General features: G+C 40.0%; 1 protein-coding gene across 9 annotated transcripts in view; it reads right to left on the reverse strand.

Annotated features, from left to right (window-relative positions):
- NBAS (NBAS subunit of NRZ tethering complex) overlaps positions 1-21,591 on the reverse strand; it is a 325,229-nt gene that overhangs the window by 132,268 nt on the left and 171,370 nt on the right. For all 9 annotated transcript variants that reach the window (XM_081595917.1, XM_081595916.1, XM_081595914.1 and 6 more), the window contains 3 exons: positions 19,269-19,426; positions 18,422-18,511; positions 2,141-2,308 (listed from right to left, as the gene is read on the reverse strand). In XM_081595917.1, the coding sequence (XP_081452043.1) occupies positions 2,141-2,308; positions 18,422-18,511; positions 19,269-19,426 (416 nt within the window). The remainder of the gene's footprint in view (positions 1-2,140; positions 2,309-18,421; positions 18,512-19,268; positions 19,427-21,591) is intronic.

Here is a 21,591-nt window from a genome sequence, read left to right on the forward strand (position 1 = left end):
CAACCATCTCATCCTCTGTCATCTCCTTCTCCTCCTGCCTTCAATCTTTCCCAGCATCACAGTCTTTTCTAATGAGTTGGCTCTTCACATCAGGTGGCCAAAGTATTGGAGCTTCAGCATCAGCATCAGTCCTTCCAATGAATATTCAGGACTGATTTCCTTTAGGATTGACTGGTTTGATCTCCTTGCAGTCCAAGGGACTCTCAAGAGTTTTCTCCACCACCACAGTTCAAAAGCATTAATTCTTCAGCACTCAGCCTGCTTTAATGGTCCAACTCTAAGACATGAATGCCCAAAAAGCCCCAACAGGTGAGACAGAAAATAACCCTAATCAAAATCCAGTGTGATGCATGCAGTGATGAGATGCACAGACTTCACCCAAAGTCAAGCCCATAGCCCATCAGTAAGTGGTTTCTTCTGGACGATTATCCTCCATTCTCTCTCCTGCATATCTCACGTTCAGACCATCAGCAGGTCCACAAAGTATACCCTCAAACCAAACACTTCTCATGTCCCTCATGGCTACCCTAATCTAAGCCACCAACATCTCTCAGCTGGAGTCCTGGAAGAGAGATCCATCTTTTTGCTTCACTACTGACGACTCTCTGCAGCAGTTAAACAGACGTATGAAAAGTAACCTTGGATCACACGACTGCATTGTCTGAATTTTCAAACAACTCTGTGTTGCTGAGAAGCAGATCTGTAGTTCTCTTCACCATCTATGGAAGGCTTTACATGGTGGGTCTCTTCATCATCTCTCCAACCTCATTTCCAACCATCTTCCCACTCATCACGCTGCTCTCCCTTACCTTGGCCTCCTTTCTCTTCTACAAAGACATCAGGCTCTTTCTCCAAAATGCACTTGTCTGCTTGGCTCACTCAGTTTTTGCTCAGAGTGATTCCTCTTCTGAGAAACTAACTCCCCTGTTGCCATCAGAACTTCACTCCTCCAGTACCTTGCTTAAGTTCTCTGCATACTACTCATCACCACCTGCCATCTCATTATCATACAAATATTTTATCTGTTGGTTCCTTTTTTTGCCTCCACTGAGACACAGGGGACCCAAGGGAAGGAAATCAGACCGAAGGGTTTCCCCACTCTATTTCCAGTGATGAGCACAACACCTGACACATGGAAAATGCCTGGTAAGCATTTGCAGAATGAATGAACGAGATACTCAAGTGTTCAGGGTACCTTTATAAAAAGGCCCATGTTTCTTTTTCCTCTTAGTTTTCCAGTGTGTGGCTAAAGGATGGAAAGCAGCATGAGGATGCAGAGAAGACAGAAGGGACACGGTGGGCTAAGATGTCACAGAAAGCAACCTCAACACTTGTCCTGACCTCTACTTGCAGAAACACGAAAGAATCAGTTAAAAGGTTCTCTTTACCTAGAGGCCCCACTGAAGACTGAATATTTGTCCCCCACCCCCACCCGAAACTTATATGTTGAAATTCTAACCCCTGTGTAATAGTGTTAAGAGGTGGGGCCTTTGGTAGGTGATTAAGTCATGATGGCAGAGCACTGGGAAATGAGATAAGTGCTTTTATAAAAAAAGAGATTCTAGAAAAGTCCCTCACTCCCCTTCTACCATGTGAGGACACAGCAATTAGAAGGCGTTCTATGAACCAGGAAGCAGGCCTGCATCAAACACTAAAAATCTCCAGGGCCTTGATCTTGGACTTCCCGGTTTCTAGCACTGTGAGAAATAAATTGTCTGTTGTTTAAGTCACCTAGTCTAAAATATTTTTGTCAGAGAAGCTGGAGAGAACTAAGACAGCCCCTGAGCTGGCTCCTAGTGCGTCTCTTCCATTACTGCCCTACAAAAACATAGTAAAAGAGAGAAAGCCTTGATAAACATCATTTTCCTTTTCATCTCGGTAAACTTCAATTCTGACATATAAACCAACCTTACTTAAATCTATATCGATGTATTCTGCAAGTACAGTATGGTAGTAAATTACAGTCTATAAAATCAATTACTCATTCCCTATCCGATGGGAGGCCTAGATTTCTTAGGAAATTATTTTAATAATGTAAAGAAGATAAATTTAAAGCAATAGTGAAACCAACTGAAGAGCATGCTAATGAATTGATATAAACCACCCCAACTGCTTTAAGAAAACAGAATGCACCGCTCACTTGAAGGGGTCGTAGGTAAGTCAAAGACTTCTTCCACCACTGCCCATCACTGACAGCCTGCAGCACTGCCTTAGTGGTGGTGGTGGTGTTGGAGAGGACTTTCATGGTGGTAGCGGTGGTCCAGTGGAACAGGTCGGCTGAGTTGCTGCCTGGGACACTTACTTCATCCTATGTTTAAAAAAAAAAAAGAGAGAAAATGGCAAGAGTAAAAAGAGAATAGAGCAGAGAGTGATAATGCGACTACCTGGAGTTATCAGACATGAAATTAAACAGATTTAAAAACCCATCTTTACCAATAACAAAAAAAAAAAGTGAAACAAAGTGATATTAGCATACTTAACCTCCTTGAATCATTTACAAAAGAAAATTCAGTACAGGAAAATACATCTTAATGCACTAGTCAAAGAATCTCTTTCAGAAGTATTTATAAAGCAAATAGTGGGTTCTTAGTATTTTTTACTAATATCCTCTGATAGAGAAGGAAATGGCAACCTACTCCAGTATTCTTGCCTGGAAAATTCCATGGATGGAGGAGCCTGGTAGGCTACAGTCCATGGGTTCGCAAGGAGTCGGACACGACTGAGCAACTTCACGTTCTTTCTTTCTATAGCTCCTTTTGGAGAAGGAAATGGCAACCTACTCCAGTGTTCTTGCCTGGAGAATCCCATGGATGGAGGGGTCTGGTGGGCTCCAGTCTATGGGATTGCAAACAGTCGGACACGACTAAGCAACTAACACACACACACACAATATCCTCCGATGAGATACTCATGTTTGTTTCTTTGACAAGACATTTTAAACTATTTATGGTTTAGATTAAAAAATGAATTATTCACTTAAACATTGCTATTGTGACCCGGACAAAGGTACAAGATTCTGATGATCCACCTTTACATGCTGAAAAACATTTTGTTTTTCATCTAAACAAGTGGATGAAATAGCATTTAAAAGGTTTCTAATATGGAACCTCCTGCCAATCTCAAAGCAATCAGCTACAATTCCAACTCCACATGTACTAACCCAAGAGATTTCATGGGGAGAAAAATGCCAATATATTGACATTTGTTTAAGTAGAAATGACAGCGACCACAGCTGCTTTTGATCAAAGAAGGTAAATTTGTTCTATGAAACCCCAGCCTTTGGTTTAGTATCTGTCTACTTCTACTTACTTTTTCTGTAGTATTCTAGTTAAAGGAAAGAAAAATTAAGGTCTAGTCTTGCAATTTGAACAACTTTCTTGCCACTAATAGAAGGAGAGTTTAGTTTGGCTATTTGGGTCTACATCACATCATTCATTAATGTGTTATTTGAGTAATAAAAAATGATAAATCATGGAATCACTCAACAATTACTAAGATATCATCACAACACACACTTAGGAGAAAGTCACCATTTTAGACCAACTTGACAGCTTCCATATATGGTGGGTAGAATTATGGTCCCCTAAAATACCTGCATCCTAATCCCCAGAACCTGCAAATATATTACATTAGATGGCAAAAGACCTTGGCAGATATGATTAAGGACACAAACCTTGAGGTGAGGAGATAATCTTGAATTATCTGAGTGAAACTAACCTAATCACATGAGCCTTTTAAACAGAGAACCCTTCCGAGCTAGGGTCACACAGAGATGCCCTGGGAGAAGAGGCAGGAGAGACGTGAAGCACATCATTGCTGGCTCTGGAGATGGAGCAAGGGGGCCTAGAGCTAAAGAATGTGAGAAGCATATAGAAGGTGAAAAGACACTGCAGGTGACAGCCAGCAAGGCAATGAGGACCTCAGTCCTGCAAACACAAGGAATTAAATTCTGTCAACAACATGAATTAGAGAAGGGAATGGCAACCCACTCCAGTATTCTTGCCTGGAGAAGTCCACGGACACGGGAGCCTGGCGGGCTACAGCCCACGGGGTCGCAAAGAATCGGACACGACTGAGCAACTAACACTACTAACAACATGAATGAGCATGGAAATGAATTCTCCTCCAGAGCCTCCAGAAAACACAGTCCTGTGGGCACCCTGACTTTAGCTGAGATCCTAAGCAGAAACCCACTCAAGCCTGCCAGGTTTCTGCCCTATGGGAATTATAAGAACTTGCACTGTTTCAAAGCTGCTAAATTAGAGTAATATGTCACAGCAGTAAAAGAAAATGATCACATCATGGTGGTACACTTATAATTTCTAGAAAACCATTTAAATTTTATTCTTAGTACTAAAATGAAATGTATTTAAGCTGCATTAACTGATACTTACAATTTCCTCACAGGGCAGTTGGTTAAGTTTTCTCAAAAGATTCTATTCTTTTAATGAAAAAAAAAAAAGTTTTGTCCCAACACTAGAAGAAATGATAATTATGTGATGCAACAGAGGTGTCAGTTAACGCTACAATGGCAACTATACTACAATATTAATGTATCAATATATTATATACCTTAAACTTATACAGTATAATATGTCAAATATATCTTCATTTTCTAAAAAAAAATTTTAAACCTGTGTTTCCTATAAGCTTTCTGGACTTTGGGAAAGGTATATCAACTTGATGCACTATAAATTATAATTATGAAAACAACACAGATGATATGCTAAGGAAGAAAATACTCATGTAAAACTGACTGTATATAAGGGCAATCATGTCAAAAACAACTGCTAGGGGTTTAGGTGCCCAAAAAAGACCAGCACTTCTCCTGGGTTTCAGATTTTGCAGCAGATACTGTAGCTTGGTTCACTCAACTCAGTTCCGGACCCCTCCCAGGCTGTGTTGCTAGAAGCTGAGAAGCTAAAGACTACATTTCCCAGACTCCCTAGGGCTGACATTCCTCACGTGACCTAGTTTTCCTCAAACAGATGCACCCACTGTGTAGAATCTGCACAGTGAAAACTACAGTAGAGCCTGTGCTTTTGTTATTACGGTGCTTTTCTTGTGCAAAATATACTTTTTTTTTTTCTTTTTCTATTTTTTCTAGTCATCCTAGTTGCTCTTCTGCAGTAGTGGTGATACAAGTACCAGTGCCCAGACCCTAGCTTCACGGGGTAAAGGACAGTGTGGACTACCATTCTGCTGGCTTGTTACCCTGGCAGGGTCTGTGCAGCACCGGAGACAGTTGATAAGGAGGGGCTTTCGAATTCCCCAACTTCTTGTGGCAGATTTCCGCTCCCGCGGCAGTTCATCTCCTCAGTATTATTCTTATAGTTACTCTAAAAATACACCAAATCCAGCTTCTCCAGACCTTTGAATGATTGTGTAAGACTCCAATTCTCATTAAAATAAAAAGTCCCCTTCTGCTTATAAAAGCTAGAATGTTTTCTGTTGCTTACAGCTGAACACTGATTGATTAAAAAAAAAAGGAAAATATATTTTTGATCTGAAAGATCAACAACATCACTTTTATTCTGCAGTAGATGGAGACTTTGGCTTAAATCTCCAGTCATAATGAGACTAAAATCTTTCTGCGAGTCTACATCTTGGGAGTCACTTTTCCAAGGAGGAGCTGGGTCTACAGAACAGACATCTGAGCAAAATAATCATAGCAGCCCAGTGGTGGAAAATGGAGCCGAACAAACTTCCAGAACTGCCCAAACCTGTGCTGTCCAACCCGGCAGCCAGCAGATATACAGGGTGACTGAACACTGGAAATGCAGCTGCTCCAAACAGGGACGTGCTGTCAGTGTAAAACACACTGGATTGTAAAGACTTAGTGTCTAAATAAACAAGTTACCAAACTAGCCCACATGTGTTTAACCGCAAGGAACAAAAACTAGAACTGAGTGTACCCTTTCTGGGCTTCCTAGGTAACACTAGTGGTTAAGAACTCATCTGCCAATGCAGGAGACCTAAAAGATGTGGGTTCAATCCCTGGGTCAGAAAGATTCCTTGGAGGAGGGCATGGCCACCCACTCCAGTATTCTTGCCTGGAGAATCTCATTAACAGAAGAGCCTGGTGGGCTATAGGCCATGAGGTCACAAAGAGTCAGACACGACTGAGCTACTGAAGCAACCTAGCACACACGCATGCATGTACCCTTTCTACTGACAGGCAAATTCAAGAGGAAACCCAGGGAGGCTAAAGCTTACATTCTCAGTTCTTCCTCTCAATTTCAGCAATTAGGAAAGTCACTTCTCTGCATGCCTCTCTCTGCATGCCTGTGGGGGTTGGAGGGAGGGGTTAAAGAGACAGAATGGAAGACTGAAGCTCATTATCAACACATCTGAAAAGACAAGTAGAAAGACCAACATAGGAAAAAACACAAATTTCCCTCCAAGAGTAATCATAATGATAGCTGCCACATCGTGAAAGCTTGATATGTGTCAGGGCTTTACAAGGCCTGTTATGTGTATACTGGGCATAAACACTGCGAGGGAACATACACACACACACACACACACACAGTTGTTTCAATGGCAGCATTACTAGAAGTCTTTCCTTAATTTCTTCACTATTTGAGAAGGCGGCAGGAGGCTCATTTCTTCTCCTCTTTAGTAGCACAGTCGGCTCATCACACCAGACTTAACAGAAGGAAAAAAAGCTGAGTCCGGCTCCTGCACTCCAGAGGCTCCTCTTTTCTAACAGGGTCAGGACCCCGGCCAAAAAGCTTCTGCTATTAGGCAGTAGTGTAGATGGTACTGCTAACTCCCTCCCTGCATCGTGGGGGCAGGGTCTGCTTACCCTGGACAGCTCCTCACTGAGTGTGTTCATCTGGGCTACTGAAAAGCTTCAGATTCAAGTACATTCTGCTTCATTCTGCTTCTAAGCTTTTGCTCCCAGTAACTCTGCACTGAATAGAACTAGTACTATACACACACACACACACACACACACACACACACACACACATACATATCCCTCTCTGAATACCACTGCCAGAAAAAGCTCTTTGTCAGAAATAAATCTCAGAAGGAATCTATAGTAACTAGTCATACTCTCTCTCCCTCCCTCTCTCTATATGTGTGTGTATGTGTGTGTATATATATATACACACACAGAGATATAGATATAAATATGTGTGTACATATGTAAGTATACAATATAGTAAGCATCTCAATTTATGTTAGATTTTATACCTGAAAAAAAACAGAAACCAATCAGAATTCATTCCCCTACTCAGCAAATACTCACTGAGTGACTCCTATTTGATGTCATACTATATTATACTAGTCAATAAGGTGATAAAAACAAGGACACAGCCTCTGACTTTGGGAGCCTCTGAGCTCCAGAAACTACAAAGGGAGGCAGAGATACAGACAAATCACTATGTCCTCTGCCTAGAGGCACCATCATATAGAAAGCTTCACAGAAGAAGTAATATTTCAGCAGAAAAGAATTTCAGACTTCTGAAGAAGAAATGGTGATGATTTCAGGTTGTTTAGTCACTAAGTTGTGTCCCACTCTTTGTGACCCCATGAATTGCACCCCGCCAGGCTCCTCTGTCCAAGGGATTTCCCAAGCAAGAATACTGGAGTGGGCTGCCATTTCCTTCTGCAGAGGGATCTTCCTAACCCAAGGATCAAACCTGTGTCACATGCATTGGTAGGTGGATTATTTACCACTGAGCCACCAGAGAAGCCCCCATGATTTCAGGTGAAAAGTGAAAGTGAAATTCACTCAGTAGTGTCCTACTCTTCGAGACCCCATGAACTATATAGTCCATGGAATCCTCCAGGCCAGAATACTGGAATGGTAGCCTTTTCCTCCTCCAGGGGATCTTCCTGGTAGACTTACACAAAGAAGAGACATGAAATAACGTGGAATATTGGAGGAAACTTGAGTTGATTCAATGAAGGTATAGAAAAGAATACACACAGATGAAGGTCAGGGCACATGAAGATCAAAGGTAGGCAGAGGCAAGATCAGCAAGAGACCTACTGACCACACCAAAGCACCTCCATCATCACCTGGACAATATGATACCCCTGAGAGGCTTTAAACAAAAGAAGTTAACATAACAAGATTTGTGTTTTAGAAATCTTATTCCAGGAGCAGGAATACATTAGGAGATTGGTGAATTAGTCCAAATTTAAAACAATCAGGGACTTGAGGAATTCCCTGGTGGTCCAGAGGTTAGGACCTGTGCTTACACTGCCAAGGGCCTGGGTTTAATCCTGGGTCATGAGGCAGGAGGCAGATGGGACCGCCCCCCCCCCCAACCCAGGCTAAAGTAATTGGAGATTCCCCCCCCAACCCAGGCTAAAGTAATTGGAGATTCATTCTCTACTGATGGAAATTCCAAGACAAAAATAGCAGGGGAATAAAGGGAGGAGGCTGGGCCCTGCACAGACCACATATTTCTCGTTCCCGAAGTCAGAAGACCTCCCTGACCACACATGGGCAGAAAAGGCTCCTTGGAGGCCAAAGGGGAGTCATGTCATGGGATGTTCCACCCATATGCCTTTGTGGTAGAATCCATCTTGGCAAAGAGATGCATGCGCCCACATGGGAGGATCTTGAGATAAACCAAGTAAGGACTGTGAAACAGGCAAATCACAATGACTGGCCAAAGGAAACCAGAAAGAAATGCCCCATAAAAGTAATTCAAACTACCACAAAGGCATGACTCAGCAACTCAGGGACTTTCCCTCCGAGTCTGCCTGTGTCTATCCACAGGTAATGTACTCTTTTTACTCCTAATAAATACTTTACTTGCTTCACTACTTTCTGTCTTTGTGGTAATTCTTTTCTGCAAAGCCGAAGGGTCAGGACCCTTGACATTGACCACTGGCCTAGTGGCTAGGACCTGGTGCTTTTACCACCGCGACCCAGCCCATCTCTGGCTGGGAACCCAAGCACTGTTCCAAGCGGCTGCAGCCCAAGGCCACCCAAGATCAGTTAGGGAACTAGGATCCTGCAACCTGCCTTGCGGGGCCAAAAAAAAAAAATTTACAATTAAAAAGATAAAATAATCGGGAACTGAATTAAGGCAGTGATACTGGGAATAGAAGAGGTTTCCATAAGGTATATTTCAATCTGAAATGCATTTTTAAGTTTAAATGCTTTTGTTTCTGCTAAAGATGAAAAGGGACTGAGGTAAGTCAAATAAGCAGAGACATTCAAGGGTTCTGGATCCAACCACAGAAAAAAGAAAGTGGATGATCTTCAAGTGCCTGTTCAAATCTTCTGCCCATTCTTCTGTTGGTTGTCTGTCTTTCTTATTCATTTGCAGTTTTTTGGGGGTTTTTTGGTATATTCTGGATACATAGTCCTTATTAGATATATGAATTATGAACATTTTCTATTATTCTGCAGATTATATTTTATCTTACTGATGTCTTGATTAAAAGAAGTTTTTAAACTTCTAAATTAGTTCAGTTTATCAGCTTTTAAACTTTATAATTAGTATTTTTTTTGTATGAAGTCTTTTTCTGCTCCAAGGTCACAAAGAAATTCTATATCTTCCTTGAAATGTGGTATTTTTGCTGTCAGTAAAATCCTGTCAAGAAGATACTCTTCTCCTTCCCACTCATTATATTACATGCCTACTTTTAATGTACTTGCCATAATCATGATTTTTCTGTCTGTCTTCTCAACTAGACAGTAGCTTTTCAAGGGCAGAGACGATGTTGGTTGATTATTACATGCTCAGGGTGTATGAAAATTACTGAAGTATAGCTTGTACTATAGATATGAATAAGAAGTCTGATTTTACTGTAGCTATGCTTGAAGAAACATTTTCTAAATCTAATATGTTATGCCTACAGTAGCTGTTATTCAGATAAGATTTCATGTCACATTTTCAATTCTGGTTCATCTTTAGAATCTCCTTACTCAAGAGGATTATGGAATGATTTGAATGTTATCAACTAATCCAAGTATAGAAACTAAAAAATATAAACATGGTACTTAAGTATGAAATAACTTCATTCAGGGGAAAATCAAATTCACTGAAAAATATAAAAAAATACAGGCTATAAGACAATTATACCATTTCATAAAATAAATCTAAACTTTACTCTGTTCATATGGATTGGCTGCTGCTGCTGCTAAGTCGCTTCAGTCGTGTCCGACTCTGTGCGACCCCATAGATGGCAGCCCACCAGGCTCCCCCATCCCTGGGATTCTCCAGGCAAGAACACTGGAGTGGGCTAACTCAATATAAAAAAATTAAACATCTGAAACTGAAAAGTAAATGAAATTTCAATGCACAGAAATGTACATGACAAAAGGATTTTCTGTAAGAGATCCCTCCCTTATAAGAATTACAAAAGAGAAAGCAAAATAAAAGGCTCATTTAGACTGCAGAAGAAGCATTTAATTGGGGGGCAGTTTACCAAGATTATAGTGTAACCAGAGTCATCAGTGAGGAAAATACTTTTTTTTCAACTTCATGTAATAGTGAAAGAAAAAAGAGGTTAGGCAAAATTTACTCCTGAAATGATTACTACTGGCAGTTTTTATATTCATAGTCGCATACTGCTAATTAACTTAGAGTGTATAACAGCAGAAATAGATTAATCTCCCAAACCAAGTCAACAACTCTGAGCATAAAATTTAACATGAAATCTCATTAGCATCAAGTGTTACATAGCTCAAAGGTTAACTTCCTAGACACTGCTAATATTTTTCAAGTCCTACAACAGACAACATTACCAAACAGGTTCACAAGAACAAGAACAGTTCCACACGTCAAGTTTGGCTTACAGAAACAATTCTTGGTCATCAATTACTACAGTTAACCTATGCAGGAGTTGCTTCCCCTGGTGTCTGGTATTGTTGTTGTTCAGTCAGTTGCCAAGTCATGTCCGACTCTTTCTGACCTCGTGGACTACAGCATGCCAGGATTCCCTGTCCCTCTGGTGTCTGGTAATCTGAGGGTTAATTTCTAAGAACTGGTTTGTTAAGTTCAAACTGAGCTGGTGGTACCCATAACAGAGACTAAGGATCACAAACAGCTCAAACTGAGCTAAGCTACTACCCTTTCTCTTCCAACATATCTTTAAATAATCAAAAGTACTTCCCTTCACCTAACACTTCATCATGTCATGTCATGCATGCATGTGCTCAGTCGTGTCTGACACTATGACCCCATGGACTGCATCCTCTGTCCATGGGATTATCCAGGCAAGAATACTGGAGTGGGTTGCCATTTCCTCCTCCAGAGTCTCTTTCCAACCCAGGGGTTGAACTCCTGTCTCCTGTGTCTCCTGCACTGCAGGTAGAGTCTTTACTACTTGAGCCACTGGGGAAGCCCCATACTTAGAGCAAATTGCATCCCGAACTCAAAATATTAACAATGGAATGCTTATTACTGGTGATGCTGCTTCGGGAATTATTTGTCAGAAGAAGCAGTAGAAGAAAACCCCGTGAGTACTAATCACTCTAAAGTCCGGCTCGGCTTCAGTTCATCTGCTAATTAAAACGCCAGGCTACAATGTAGATGTTCTCCTCTTTGGAAGTCCCGGCCCCCCACACATTCCTAAGGCAAGCTGTAAGTGCCTTCTCCAGAAAACTGAATGTACTCATGCGTGTGTACATACATGAACACACTAAGTCACAAACAGACACGCCAGATTTGACACACTACTTCAGGGGCCTTAGGGACTGAACCCTTCTCGAATCTTCTAGCATTCTGGATCCAGATTAAGAGAACTGTATTTAGGAAAAATAGAGGTATATTTAGTATATTTTTATTTTCTTTTTCTGTTTCATTTTTTAATCAGCACTTAAACAAAGTTATGGAGGACAGACCACAATAAACAGGAAACTATCTGTCTTAGGAGCCCATATTTTCCATTATATCCCAGGGCAATACTAGCATGAATATGCAAAGATATGTACATAAAATGCTCAGTGAAGTTCAGTCTAAAATATAGGAAGACTGGGCACAATCCAAATGCCCAAAAGCAAAGGAAAAGATAAATAATCATGGCACATGTATCCAATAACCACTATCATGTTATGACATAAATGGTCTGTATGTAACGACAAGGGCAGATGGTTCAGGAAACATAACATGAGCTTGAAAACCAAAATTTCAAAACATCTGGGGAAAAGAAATTACTAAGGCAATAACTGTGATACAAATCTATTTCAGATGAAATCATTTTAAACTTTAAAATATTAATTTATGCCTTTGTGCAACGTAAGATTTAAAATCCTTTAAGAAAGAACAAGATCACATAAAAGAAAAAACACACATGATCCTATTGAGTTCATTTTTGTATATAACAGGAGATAAAATTCTAAACTGATCTTTCTACATGTGGATTTTCCTCAACCCTATATTTATCTCATACAAAAAGTGGCTCATTACTACCTCTCAATAAATATAAAAGCTAAAACTATAAAACTCTTAGGAAAAAGCACAGGAGTAAATCTTCACAGGTTTGAGCTAGGCACAGATTTCTTTGATACAACACCAAAAATGCAAGCCTTAAAAGAAAAGGTTAATAAAGTGGACTTGAGCAACATTAAAAGGTTCTGTACTTCAAAAGGCACTATTAAGAAAGTAAAAAGTCAAATCACACACTGAGAGAAAAATCTTTTCAAATCGCACATCCAACAACAACTTGTATTCAAGAGTTTAAAAACAACAACAAAAACTCTTACAACTTAATAAGGAGTTGACATAACAGTTAAAAAAAAATTGGGAAAATATTTATAGCCACTTCACCAAAGAAGGTATAGAAATGGCAAGTAAGCACATGAAAAGATGTTCATTATCATTACTTATTTGGAAACACATACCAAAAGGATAAGGAGATACCACACACCTTCAAAAGAATAGCTTTAACAAAAAAACCAGTCAAGAGTTAACTATTAGCAAGGATGTAAAGAAAGGGGAAACTTAATTCCTGGTGCAGCCACTTGGAAAAACAATTTGGCAATGTCTTCCAATATTTAAAGCATATACACCATACACGGAGAAGGCAATGGCACCCCACTCCAGTACTCTTGCCTGGAAAATCCCATGGACAGAGGGGCCTGGTGGGCTGCAGTCCAGGGGGTCACTAAGAGTCGGACACGACTGAGCGACTTCACTTTCACTTTTCACTTTCCTGCATTGGAGAAGGAAATGGCAACCCACTCGTGTTCTTGCCTGGAGAATCCCAGGGACGGGGGAGCCCGGTGGGCTGCCGTCTATGGGGTTGCACAGAGTCGGACACGACTGAAGCGACTTAGCAGCAACATACACCATACAATGTTTCAGTTCCACTCCCAGATACCTACACAACAAATCAAAACATATTTTCATACAAAGACTTGTATACAAATGCTCATAGCAACATTATTCATTATAGCTGAAAAGTACAAACAACCCAAATGCCCATTAACTGGTGAAGGGGAAAAGAAAGAGTTGTCCGTGGTACTGAAATACAACTGTCACACGCTTACATTTATTTCAATATTTCTAAATATTCCTTTTATACATTCAAAACAGCTCTATGCCAAGCCCATGCCCCCAGTTCTAAACATTAATTAGTCCAGTCTTATAAATCTGTAGCCACTTAAAATGTTCATAACAAGATTTCCCACAGTGAAAATGATTTTTTAATGGGAACCTTGTATATAATCCATTTCCAACTCTAATTAGATTTATATGGGGAAAACACTATTGGCTAACTGATATAACTAACACTAGTTAAACAAAATGTTAATACGTTCTAAGTGGTGGAATACTGTTACATCTAAAAAACATAATAATCAACATTAATAAGAAGCTGGAAATTCTAATTTTGGTAGTTACTCACAAATTATGCATTTTATTTAAAAACAAATATCTTGTTCTTGAGAACAACAGCCAATATCTTCAAACTCGTAGGCTCCACTGTAGTAACACAAATGCAACTACACAGCAGTTACATCTTTCCTTTGCTTGGATATACAAGTAAAAATCATCCTTTTCACAACTGAGTAATGAAAGTCTTGGGCATTAAGCAGATTACATATACAGTCAGCTCTCATTTATGAGTTATAATTTAATGTGGTTATTACACTTACTGTTAATGTGTAACACACGGCATCTTATAGCTAAGCACTGTATTTTAATCTAATAATAGTAGCTATAATATTCTGAAGTGTGCCTCATGAATCAAAGACATAATGTGTTTGAGGGTTTGGATTAGCACTTCGTCAGATCTAGATCTATTAATATTACAGCTTGCTGAAAGAGGAAAAAGGAAGACAGGAAAGCTTTTAAGGCACTAAAAAATAAAATAAATAAATAAATAAATCATTTTGGAAGAATTCCTCTCCCTTGCAAAGTGGATCCTGTGAAGCACTGCTAGCAGTCTCCCGCAGGTATTGAGGACACTGAATGGATCAGGATGTGCCCTGTGGAGACATTAGCATGCCCTACCTACTCCAAAGAGGCCACCACAGAGCCTGGATGACACTTTTAATTCATCAGAGAAGCAGGAAATGGAAAACCCAAAGGTCGCAAAAGGCTTCTCCTGGATTTTATAAAGAAGGATGTGGGGATTTCAGAATAAGCTTATGGAGCTGAACTCAGCAGAAACACGATGCAGTCCTATACTGAACAGAGAAATGATACTCCCCTTACATGGCCAGAACACAACAGGTTCTCAATAGTACCCAGATCACACACGTGAGTCGAGTTGGAAATTCCTTAGTTTTACTTTCTAACCCATTTATACCACACACTGATCTTTCTGCAGTGGGAGTTTCCAATGCAGCTGTATTAAGTATTTACTAGGCACTCACTCTGTGGCAAGCACTCTCTGGAGAGAGCTCCAAAGGTAAGTGACACATTCCAAGTCACACACACGCCAAATTGAACCATACACACGCTGACACTATGCGATGAGATGCTGGGGGGATACAGAAGAAGGAACGATGGGGACTCAAGGAAAACTCGATAAAGACGACAACAGCTTAGGTGGGATCAAGAAGGCAGGAAGATGACCAGAGCACAAGACAAGAAGGGCAGTACAGGCAGCTGTTCAGTCACTCGGTCATGGCTGACTCTTCTGCGATCCCATGGACTGTAGCCCACCAGGATCCTGCCCATAGGATTTTCCAGGCAAGAATACTAGAGTAGGTTGCCATTTCTTTCTCCAGGGGATGTTCCCAACCCAGGGATCAAACCTGCATCTCCTGAATTGGTAGGAAGATTCTTTAGCACTGAGCCACCTGGGAAGCCCAGTAGTGGCAGTTGTTGTTCAGTTGCTCAGTCATGTCCTACCATTTGCAACCTCATGGACCACGCCAGGCTTCCCTGTCCTTCACTATCTCCTGAACTTGACTCAAATTCATGTCCATTGATTCAGTGATGCCATCCAACCATCTCATCCTCTGTCATCCCATTCTCCTCCCGCCTTCAATCTTTCCCAGCATCAGGGTCTTTTCCAAGGAGTCGGCTCTTCGCATCAGGTGGCCAAAGTTTTGGAGCTTCAGAGAGAACCCTAAATAACACCAAAGCTGGACAGAGCCTACTCAGAGAATGGGGTAAGTTCAGCATGACTGGAACACAGCACATGTTTGGAAGGCATGAAAAGAGAGAAGGCTGGAGCAACAGGGAGAGATGTAGCTGAACAAGTAGGGAGAGATCAGAGGATCAAAAGGTACAAAAACTGGGATAAAGATTCTCGTGAAAAGCAAGTCTTCAGCTGGACCTTGAGAAATAGTAAAATCTGGCAAATCTCCAAAATAAGATCTGTTCTGAATCCCCTGGAGAAAACCGAATGAAAACCGAATAGTTTCTAATCAATACAAGTCAAAAAACATGCCAAAGGAAGAAAGCATCCTCATCACTCCAAGCCCCTGGAAAATGCTGTGACTTCAATTCAAAGGGAGTGCAACCATAGAAATAAACAAACAAAGTCCTCTGTCTGCAGCACTGATGGTGAAACACCATCCTCTTCTGAGTATCTCACCTTCTAGAACTGTGATGTCCACTCAGGTATCCAGCAGCCTTATGTGGTTAGTAAAAGTAACTTAAATAAAATTAAACAAAATTTAAATTTTGATTCCTTAGTTGCACTACCTATAGTTCACATACTCAGCAGCTATACGTGACTAGTGGCTGCCATACTGGACAGTGTAGATATATAGTATATTCCCCTCACTGTAGAAAATTCTATCGATCACTGCTGTCTTGGAGTTACCATTTATAGAAGGAAGAGGAGAAAAATTCTTAAGAGCCAAAAGTCACCTTACAAACTTTTTTGAGATCCTGAGATCACTTAGCACTGAACTGGGGATACACATGTGTACTCAATACATGGCTGCCAAAAAGAAGTTTAATATAAAAGGAAGAATTATGGAAATGAGGTAATTGTGTATATTTGACTGTAGGCAAAAGCTAAATATTCTTCCTCTAACTCTATCAATAGACTCCACAGATGAAGCTTTGAACCAGACTTCTAGAAGAACTACAAGGTATACAACTACAAATGAATTTGACAATATGGTTACAGTCAATTTATAAAGATGTGGTGTACACACACAAGCACACGCAATGGATAGTGCTCAGCCATAAAAAGGAATGAAATTTTGCCATTTGCAATAACATGGATGAACTTGGAAGGTGTTGTGTTAAATGAAATGTCAGATAAAGACAAATATGTATGATATCACTTATATGTGGAATATAAAAAATACAACATACTAGTGAATACAACAAAAGGAAACAGAGTTACAGGTACAGAGAACAAATTAGTGGTTATGAGTGAGGAAAGGGAAGGTGGGAGGGGCAAAATAGAAGTAATGGATTAAGAGATTAAAAACTATTAGGTATAAAATAAATAAGGTACAAAGATACACTGTATAGCACCAGGAATGTAGTCAACTCAACATTATAATACCTATAAACAGAGTATGACTTTTAAAAATTGTGAATCAACGTATGGAAATATAAAGCAAACAAAACACAAAAAATACATAAAAACAAAAAAAGGAGCTAAAATATAGCTCACTTATCACAACAGATGTCTTCTAAAATAGTTGCTAGGAAAATGAATGACATTTTACACTTTAAAAGTGAAGCTTATCATTTAAAGGAATCCTGAGGAAACCAATCTATAAAGACGATTATCATCTCTTAATTTATCTAGTTAGACTACCTACTGTTTTTGACCTAAAAAAAAAAAAAAGCCACTTCTGTGTTGCTAGAAATAGTCATAAGAAGTTCAATTCCAGGGAGCAAAGGTTCAACAGTTGAAGAGGTATTGGTGAGTACACACCTCCTCCTTCCTTTCCCAGAACCAGCTCTCCTGAGACTCATACATATTAATACTTAATGCGTCCAGACAGATTTTATTCATTAGAATTTCAATGAGGAAAGGGAAAAATGACTAAAATTCAACAGAAAATGGACAAGGGAATTGAACAAAGAACCTCACAAAAGAGGCTCCCTCATGAGGTAAGTCCATCTCACTGGCAACCAGAAAAATGCAAATCAAAATCATAAACAGGTATCTCAAAACACTTAAAAGGTAAAGTGTCGACAACTACCCATGCCAAAGTAGTTGGCACTACCTGGATGGGAGCAAATGGCAATCCCAGACACAGCTGCTGAGTGTGCAATGGGTAAAATCATTCAAGAGAATCATCAGGGATTATCAGCTGAGGTTGAACAAACACACTTATCTGATAACACACACCTCCAAGTCTGCACATGTGCCCTAGACACAACAGAATGATGATACAGCATTATTTCAGTACCAAAACGGAAAATAAACCAGTGTCAGTCAGTATTAGAAAGGATAAACTGGAATGTATGCGCATAGCAATTAATCTCTAAACAGCAGTAACAATGAATCAATTGCAATACTTACAGTAGCATAGATAAACCTCACAAATGTAATACTAAATGTAACTTTCTGTACAGTGCAAAAACAGGCAAAATTAAACTACCACTCTGGGATGAGTGTTACAGGTTTTTCAATTACTTTAAAAGAAGAACAAAACACACATGGATCTAGTTATCATGATGAGTCAGGATCTCGGGAAGGACAACAAAGAGTTAGAAGGGTGTGCAGGGGAAGGTTTGTCATGAGCCATTTCTTCATCTGTGTGATGGGTTTGTGCATGTTTTCTTTATGATACTTTATTGAGATGGACATCTTTGTTTTATGTATTTTTCCATATGAATCTGGGAGTTGGTGATGGACAGGGAGGCCTGGCATGCTGCAGCCCATGGGGTCGCAAAGAGTCGGACACGACTGAGCGACTGACTGAACTGAACTGATATGAATACTATATTTCACACAGACACACAAAGCTTAAAAGAACAGTCTACACACACCACACACACAGTGTGAGGTGACTGTTTCATTCCTCTCACAAGCACCTTTCAAACTCCTCCTCCCTCTCACCCAGACTCACCTCCTGCAGTGCTTTACTCATCAATGGTGACATATTGATACTCTCCCCTCCTTCTGGATGGATTTGAAAATTCACTCTCTGATAAAGAATCTGAAAAAGAACACTATATATTATAATAGAATTGTTTTTAAATTTGCCTCATTTTACAATGTAGACTTGAAATTTAAAAAGCATTCTTTCAAGGGGGGAAAAAAAAAAAAAACAAAAAATGCTATCTCCTAGTGGTAACGGGCTTTCTTCAGGGCTTCATGAACACCTTCCCAAGGATGCAACCACAGTTTCAGGAGCAGAATTAACTGTGGAAAACCTGATATACAATGTAATGAATGACCAGGAGATGAAAATGTGAATTCCAGAATTCTTCACATGTGTTTCACAACTGGCATACCATCACCCTGATGCAGATCTAGCCTGTGAATTTTAGGAAACTGAGCTTCTCTCCAACCAAAGCCCACATCCTGCCATTTCCAAAGAGCTTCTAAGGGGACGGTGCCACCACTGGTTTTAACTCACATGTTTCCAGTATACTACACAGGACCTCTTCTTATATATTTTGTTCTTGACAATACTAACGTTCCCCATTATATTCAATAATTTGTTTCCTAATACTATTCTCTTATTTCTCATACCTGTAGCCTTTCTTTACTGGAATAAAGCCAACAACACTATTTTATAGTCTAATATCTTCAAATCCCTTTTCATAGTTTGTAAGTAACAAACTATTTTTTCCATAAATTAAAATTTTCATATTACTGGAAAAAAAAAAAAAAGAGCACAAACCCAAGATCCACAGACCCAACAAAATACACTTGATACAATTCAGGATTTACTTTATTGGGAGACTTACTTCTGTCTGAAGAGAGCTGCTGGCAGCCAAAAGAAGTTCAATGCTGCTGGGAGGGCAATGTGTCAGAGCAAAAGCCATGAGCTCTTGCCGAGTGGCCAAGTCCTGGTAACCTTCTGATTGTCCTAACTGGCTACAAACATCCCAGCTTTTAGAGTAACCTGAAAAATGGGCAAGAAAAAACAAACTGATTTTCACTAGAAGAAAAAAATTTTCAATCGAACTTGAAAAATGTAATGGCTTTTTACTGAGGTCTTATGTTACCAAAGCAAACTCAGTCATAAGTCATATGTATCATTATATAAGCAGAAATACATAATGATCTAAAATAGCAAAGAAACATTATGTGAGTGTATTACCCAGAAAGTTCAGCAGTGCTCCAGACAAGTTTTTCCGATAAACCGTGTTAAATTTCAGATGAAAATGACTACAAATAATCAACCTGGCAATAACTACAGATAATTTACTGCGATTTGATGTTGAGTAAAAACAACTGAGTATCTGAATTCAGAAAGAACTGAGTATGGCCCAAGCACTGTGTGAGCTTGAGAAAGGTCCAAACATCATCAACCCTCACCACCGCAAAAAACCAAAAATAATAGTAATTCCTCTTTCCCTTGGTTGTAAAGTGAAAATGTAAGTTGCTCAGTTGTGTCCAACTCTGTGCAACCCCACAGATTGTACAGTCCATGGAATTCTCCAGGCCAGAATACTGGAGTGGGTAGCTATTCCCTTCTCCAGGGGATCTTCCCAACCCAGGGGTTGAACCCAGGTCTCCCTCATTGCAGGCAGATTCTTTACCATCTGAGCCACCAAAGAAGGTTGTTAAGGGAAGATTGTAAAGATTAAACAATCTTTATTTTAAAACAAACTGTGTACTTAAAAGTAGTTTATACACTGCAAAGTGCTAGAAAAAGATAAATTATTGTGGAAAGCTACAAAGAATCATCCACTTCACAGATGAAGATAGAGATCCAAGGTCAGTGCCAAAAATACAGTCAGAGTCTGACTCTCGGCATAGGGCTTTTCCCTATGCAAGTTTATGCTCTGAACTCTTAAAATGCATTTTCATTCTTATTTGAAGGAGATCCAGTTAGAAAGTAGGTCTTGTTTCTATGTACAAAGGCCTTGGCCCAGGATAATTTCTCTAAATATACAAAGTCAGAATTAATCCAAGTACTATCATTTATAGGAATAAATTTAATACAAAGCTCTCTAAGTAAATGAGAGTGAATTAAGACAATGATTTTCCAGAATATCATAACTATTCTGAATTTAATGGTGCACCATCACTAGGTTAATATTTGACAGTTTTTTCATGAAACCAGTTTTCCAATGCTGAGGTTATAAAGTGTTAAGCTTTTTCCTAGTTTTCAACATTTTCACAGATGTATTGCCAAACTCTCTCCTTGACCAAACTTCACTCAGGTTTCTCTGAGTCCTCTTCTAAACGAGGCCTCTACCTCGGCCCAGACTTTGCTGAACCTGTTATAACCCAGTTTCAGTCAAGAATCCTGCCAAGTCAGTTTAAAGAGAATCTCTCACCCTCTGTATCTGATCACCCTGGCCTGCCACCAGTAAGTCGGTTTAGTACAAATGCCCCTACCCCAGGTGTCTCATCACTGTAATTTTTCAACCATTGTTGATCCCCTCAATCTGATCCTCAGTGATAAATTCCCAGCTGTCTTTTCCATATTTGGAATTGAGCCTGATTTCTCTCCCGTTACAAAAGTCCTGAATAAAGTCTTCCTTACCATTTTTAACAAGTGTCAGAATAATCGTTTCCTTTACCGGTATACAGCAAGTATACAGATCATCAGTATGCAACACCAGCAGGTATCACAAAGTGAAGCACTGCACTGTTAGCCACGCATAGGCGTGCACAGTTCAGTTCAGTCACGTCCGACTCTTTTCGACCCCATGAGCCACAGCACGCCAGGCCTCCCTGTCTACCACCAACTCCCGGAGTCCACCCAAACCCATGTCCATCGAGTTGGTGATGCCATCTAACCATCTCATCCTCTGTTGTCCCCTTCTCCTCCTTCCCTCAATCTTCCCCAGCATCAGGGTCTTTTCCAATGAGTCAGCTCTTCACATCAGGTGGCCAAAGTATTGGAGTTTCAGCTTCAACATTAGTCCTTCAGGCATGCACAGGCCGTAGGTAAACAGGTAAGTGTGCCTGAGTTTCCACATACTCAGGCACAACTACAAAAAGCAGATCATTTAGCCCAGAGCCTGTGATAAGACAACATTACTGGCCACTCCTCTGGGGAATGTGCTCTTTCACAGAGAAATTATTCCACAATAAAACCTGCTTATCCTCCAG

The sequence above is a fragment of the Giraffa tippelskirchi genome, chromosome 4 (genome assembly GCF_054371585.1).
Source record: "Giraffa tippelskirchi isolate mGirTip1 chromosome 4, T2T-mGirTip1v1.2.pri, whole genome shotgun sequence".
NCBI classification, from domain to species: Eukaryota; Metazoa; Chordata; class Mammalia; order Artiodactyla; family Giraffidae; genus Giraffa; species Giraffa tippelskirchi.